The 6,523-nt window shown below is 36.1% G+C and overlaps 1 protein-coding gene across 2 annotated transcripts in view; it reads right to left on the reverse strand.

The window, feature by feature from the left end:
- Positions 1-1,556, reverse strand: part of MDFIC2 (MyoD family inhibitor domain containing 2) — a 105,090-nt gene extending 103,534 nt beyond the window's left edge. For both annotated transcript variants that reach the window (XM_034657321.1, XM_034657320.1), the window contains exon 1: positions 1,469-1,556. In XM_034657321.1, the coding sequence (XP_034513212.1) occupies positions 1,469-1,556 (88 nt within the window). The remainder of the gene's footprint in view (positions 1-1,468) is intronic.
- Between the last annotated feature and the right edge of the window lie 4,967 nt (positions 1,557-6,523).

Raw genomic sequence — 6,523 nt, forward strand, 5'->3', positions numbered from 1 at the left:
TTTAAACCCTGTAAAAAAACCATCTGAACCCAGCCCTGCCCGGCCCAGTAAGTAAAGTATCTTTCCTTTGAAACCGGCAAGGCAGTGGTAAAATTCACATACTACAGAGTCCCACAGTCTGGGATCGAATCCCGGCTCTGTCATTTGCTAATTTTGTGATTTGAGGCAAATTTTTTTTATTTTAATGTTTTTTTATTATATTATGTTAGTCACCATACAGTACATCCCCGGTTTCCGATGTAAAGTTCGACGCTTCATTAGTTGCGTATAACACCCAGCGCACCATGCAATACGTGCCCTCCTTACTACCCATCACCAGTCTATCCTATTCCCCCACCCTCCTCCCCTCTGAGACCCTCAGTTTGTTTCTCAGAGTCCATAGTCTCTCATGCTTCATTCCCCCTTCTGATTACCCCCCCCTTTCTTTATCCCTTTCTTCCCCTACCGATCTTCCTAGTTCTTATGTTCCATAGATGAGAGAAATCATATAATTGTCTTTCTCTGCTTGACTTATTTCACTTAGATTTGAGGCAATTTTACTTGAACTCTCTGAAATTCTCTTTTCTCATCTGAAAATTAGGAATAGTTACTGCTTCCTTGGATTGGTATGATGACTCAGCGTAATCCTCGATACACAGTGTCGGTGTGGTTGATGTCATTAGTATTGTTTTGGTGTTGTAGAGTTTCCTCGACATAAACATTCAAGTCCCTCATGACCTTATAAAACAATTTTTATAAAACAATGGATAGATTCATGCAATAACCTACAAGGCCCATATCTATTGAGATAAAATGTTAATTCAGTTTCTTTTAAGAGGCATTAAAGATAGTCATAAAATGAAAAGATGATAAAACCAAACCTTCTAGTAAATAATCACGAGTTTCTACGTATTTTCAAAAGTGCACAAATTTGTACTCATCTTAGGAGAACATATCGATTTGTGTGTATTTCAAGCAACCATCTTACCCACGCTAGACCCGTGGCCGAGAGCGTTCTCCCCTGGGAAGGTGGCTTCTCTAATTACAGTGAATGGTGATTCTATTTGTAGACATTACTTCCTACAGCATGCATGTCTTTCTGTGATTATTATTTAAAAAATACTTCTCCTGAAATTATTTAGTCTTCTTGGCTATAAAGGAGAGTATCTACAGCATAAGAACCCACAGATAATACGTGTCTGGGTTGAAAATGTATATTCTCTTATCAACAAAATAATCAGCATTTACTGCAGCATAGGGCATACAAAAAACATTTCAATACTAAAGCACTCAAACTACCACTTAGGCCAAAAGAAAAAAAAAAAGAAAGAAAGAAAGAAAAAAGGAAGAAAAAGAAAAAAGAAAACCAGAAGTACTAACATTATTTGAGCTTTTGGGACATTTTTCTCCTTTTCCCACACTACCTCTTGCTAATAAACAAAAGCACAATTTTTCCCATGGATAGAAAATCAACAGCAAGAGGACTTACCTTCCTTTAACCAAGAAATGTTATTTTTATCATTTTCGAAATGCTCAGCTGTTCTTACTTTTATCTTTTCCAGCTCAATTTCTGACATCTAAGTGGAAACAGAATTTGTGATATAAAAAATTCATTAAGAGCCCGAATTTATAACATTGAGCTTTATATTTAGAGACTACTGCCATATTATAGGAAAATTTTCTCTATAATTTTTCAGCTCACTGTCTAATGTTAAGTCTTACATTTTATCCATTTGTAGTATTTTAAAACATTGACAGTGAGAACTAAACTTTATATGATGGTTCATTTTTCAGCAGTAAAGATGGTTATAAGACCTAATAATTTCTAAATACGAAAGAATAACAGATTAACAACTAGTCACAGATTTGTGAAAAAAACACTCAGTTGCTGTTTTAATGTCTTTTTTATAGTCTATAAAAAAGCACGTTGCAAAGTGATATACAAAGATATAACCAATAAAACTCAAAAGGACCTTTTCAGCAATTTATTGGATCCAGTGAGAACCTTACGACCTAAGTCAGGCCAAGTGGGGCTCCCTGAAGGTGCTGAGACCTAGGAATGCACCTTCAGTGCATTTGCACCTGACTTCAATGGCTTGCTCCCAGTGAGCAAGGATACTCCACTGGAATCAACATCTCAGTGCAACTCACCTGTGTGTTCCCAAAAGAGGAGGCCCAAGGCACGGGGCAGGGGAGCAGCCTGGCGATGCTCTGGGCAGCCTTCCTTGTTGTTTCTGGATGTCCAGCATTCCTCCACCCTGCCAGAAGTGAGCAGAGAAGCAAATACGCTCCCTCCCTGGGTGGTGCTAGATTTGTCTTGCTGCCAGAAGCATCTAACTTGCGGCTGAAAGGGTTTTTTTTTTTTTTTTTAAGGTAATATAAAGCCTGTGGTTCAAAACAATAAAAACCTTTTGCTGGCTAGCACTTATTTAAAAGGACAGTCTGCAAAATAGGGTACAAGTAATGAACTCTTTTTAAATGGACCGTTTCTCTAGTCCCTTTCCTTCCCCACCTGCCATTCATCACTTGGGGGTTAATTGTAGAGGATGTGGAAAAAAACATACTGAAAAATAGACATGGGCTATGTGGGTTAAAAGAAATCTCTACGAAGTTTTATTCTCTAGAAGTCCATCCTGCAGCTGACATTTTGAAAAGCAAGTTTTTCTAACATTTTTTAGGCAACAAGAAAATGTTTCAAGTTTTTTTTTTTTTTTTTTTTTGAGAGTCTGCACATATTCCAAAAAGGATTTGGAGTAACATTTTAAAAGAGGATTTGTCATTAGATTCTTAGTCAAAGATCATATATTTTTCAACCAAAAGTTAACAACAAGAAGTATAATCCTTAGGTATGCCTGAAGATAAATAGTCCATCATTCCTAAGTGTTGTCTTTTTTTCTCCCATCATGGAAAATAATCTTTATTTTTTGGCCCAAAGAGGTTTTCCTCCTCCAGTGTCCCCAGACAACCGTCTGCTATCTGATCACCTTGTACCCATTTCATCTCCTTTACCAACTTCGTTTCTTATACTTGGTTCCAGTTTCATCATCTTTAAAAACTCCCTTGATAATCCAGTTTTCATACTAAGATAACTTTCACTTCTTCCCATTATCAATAAGATAAAATTCTCAGGCAGCTAAGGAAGGCCTCGAATGGTCGATTCTATATAACATCATGTTGAAACTGTGGCTTCAATTCCTAATATTTCTCCAGGTGCCTAACCTTTTACTCCAACCTAATTGTAATGCTCCTGTTCCTTGAACTTGCCCGTTTCTGTTATTAACATTCCAGAAATGTTTCCTCAAAATCCCATTTCCACTCCCACCTTGAAGCCTTCGTGATACCTCTCACCCAGAAATGATTGCTCCCTACTCCGATCCCACTTGGGACTCCTGGTGTGATCATCTCCATTTTGGACTCACATAAACCCATCTTATCTTCCTCCCAAGACTGTAAACCCCGTGAGGCCTCAGGCTAGATCTCAGCATTTTCTGTATCTTGCTCAGTGTGTGGCTTCTTTAATTGCAGTAAATAGTGACTCTATTTGTAGACATTACTTCCCATAGCATGCATTTCTTTCTGTGGTTATTATATAAAAAATACCTCTCCTCAAATTGTTTAGCCTTCTTGGCTATAGAGGAGAACATTCTATAGCATAAGAACCTCACAGATACTATGTATCTGGGTTGAAAATGTATATTCTACAGATTAATAATGAATTAAAACCAGCATATGCAACTGATGGTGTTTTCCTTTGTCCCAAAGTCTTAGGATACACCTATTACAAAATTCCTTTAGGTTGTATCTTTCTTATAGTTAGGGGGGTTTTTGTTTGTTTTTCTAGTCCAATGAAGTTGGATTGGCCTGTGGCCATGAAGAGGAGGGCACACCACTGGAAAAGTGGACTCTTCTCAGTAAAAGAAAGTGAAAGTGGTCTTATTAAATAAAGTGTTTGGGTAAGTGTTGGATTAGGGGAGGCATTAAGAAAGAGGAGTTTCACTCTTAAATGGGTATGTTCTATTGTAGCATTTTATGTCCCTTGCTCATTAATTTGGTGACCTAATTTCCTTAATAGTTTAGACATTGTCCTTTGGAAAAGCAGATTATCTAAAAATTTATGTATTAGTGGGGCCTGGAAGAAATTTGGTAAATAGCAGTTATGGCGATCTTAAAACAGTGAACAGAGACAACATGGAAGGTAAGAAAAGGTAAGGCACAAATAGCTAATGGAGAAGAGACAGTCAAGCAACCAGAAGGGAATAATATATGGCTAATATATATATATTTTAAGATTCAAAATGGAGTTTGGATCTTATAGGGTTACAAGTCATCTAACCTCTTTTTCCATGTTCTAAGGCAGGGAACCTATTTTGACCCGTGAGCCTGATGCTTCCAGGGTCAGATCCTGTGGTCATTTTTATGGATTTTATTTAATTTCATCTAAACTATTTTCCAATCATCTGTCCCAAGAGCAGTCCATAACTCAAACTCCTGTCACGTTTCTTATTTTTGAGATTACAGATTACTCTTGCTTCTGGTTTATTCTCTGATTATCCTTGATATCTACATCTTTACCACTTGTTTCACTTTTGCAGTTACTATGACACAATTACTTGAGAACCAGTGTTAAGTAAATTGCAAACTTTAAGCATCTCTTTGCAAAAGTTGTCCTGAGGAGGGAATTTTTAGGAAGATAAAATCCATTTCTAATTTGGAAATATCTAATTTTGGCTGATATTATTTTCAACATGTTCTAACACTTGGAATATTTATTATTTTGTTTTATCCGTTCTTTTTGCTTAGCCTCTCCCTGCCCTCTGATTTTGCCTTAGCCTTTTCAATTGTCTTTGATCTTTAAGAATGTTTGACATTACTTACATTTTCTGTATGGAGTTTTGTTTTATTTTGAGCAGCACCATTTTTTGGAATCAGACATCTCATTTTGAATTCTATTCTTGTCTTTGTTTTAGCAATCATATGAGACTTGTAGACGTTAAATATCATATTCAATTTCCTTCATTTACTTTATCAGTAAAGATGGTAAGAATAGGCACCACATACTTTTTCCTGTGTCAAACACGTATCACTAGTGTCCTTGCGAGCGAGACATTGCATTAAGGGTAGTGCATACTCATGCCAAACTTTAAACCATTTATTCATTCACCTAGAGATATCCTTGGGCCACAAAACAGCCTCTTGAGCTGGACTGAGCCTTGGAATGAATGAGATAAATCACAGTTGATGGTAGGAAGTGAAGAGAAACCAAGTCTAATGAATCTGAGACCTAGCATGGAAACAATAGATAGTCCAAAATGAAGGTAAAAAGTGACAAACCAGCCTCAGAAGTCAGGCTGGTTTGACCAGAATTCAAGGAGAACATATTTAAAAAAAGAACCCCTTGCCCAAATTATGTTCATTGTGTCCACTTAAAATAATGAGCTAAACAACTCAAACCCAAGGATGTGATTTCAAGGTTCAAGTTTTCTTGTTAAATTCTATGTTGGTTTATCTTTTCTAAATAGGGATAGCTTGAATGTACTCTTTTTATAATTCTATTCCTTTTATTTTGACTCATGCATCAGTATTTCTAGTTCCTAGTCAAAATCTGATTAAAGGTAGAAACTTAAAGAACAAACTATCCAGCAGAAGGCAATCTTTGCCAAGAGAAAACTCTGTAAGTTCATTGTATGTTTCATGTTCTTGTTTCTATAAAAAGAAAACAATAAAATCGAATGCATGAAGCTAGAGCCTTCCTTAACAGAGAAATAGTTATGTGCTATCAGCAGCAAAGGCAGTCCTAAGAGGGAAATATATTACAACACAGGCCTATCTCAAGAAGCAAGAAAAGTCTCAAATACACAACCTAACCTTATACCTAAAGGAGCAGCAAATAAAGCCTAAAGTCAGCAGAAAGAAACAATATAAAAACAAGCAAACAAACAAAAACCAGTAGAATGGATTAACAAAACTAAGAGTTGGTTCTTCGAAAGAATTAATAAAATTGATAAACCTCTAGCCAGGCTTACCAAAAAGAAAAGAGAAAGGACCCAAATAGATTAAAATCATGAATGAAAGAGGAGAGAGCACAACCAACATCACAGAAATACAAACAATCATAAGAGAATACTATGAAAAATTATATGCCAACAAACCGGGCAGCCCGGAAGAAATGGACAAATTCTTAGAAACTTACAAACTACAAAATAATTATGTGCTATCACATTAGTCTTTTTCGTTGTCTTCAAGATCATTACATTGTCACTTGCTTTTTTTCTAAAACAATGAAATTGTCTGTGTGATGGGACACTGATATTAATCAATGTGGAGAGAGGTCACCAAAGCAGATTTTTGTGTTTGAGGTATGTAATTTTAGAGCAGAGTTTTTCTGAAGGATTAGTGGATTGGATCCAAATGGAAATGTTATAGGAAGTTGTGCTATTCTTTGGCAGTATGTTTCCTGCTATAGAATGGAATTTCTATATTATTTAGTACAGTTACTTAAAATGGTTTCAATAACCATTATAATGACTGATATATGCCATCAAAT

The sequence above is a fragment of the Ailuropoda melanoleuca genome, chromosome 4 (assembly GCF_002007445.2).
Source record: "Ailuropoda melanoleuca isolate Jingjing chromosome 4, ASM200744v2, whole genome shotgun sequence".
Lineage (NCBI taxonomy): Eukaryota > Metazoa > Chordata > Mammalia > Carnivora > Ursidae > Ailuropoda > Ailuropoda melanoleuca.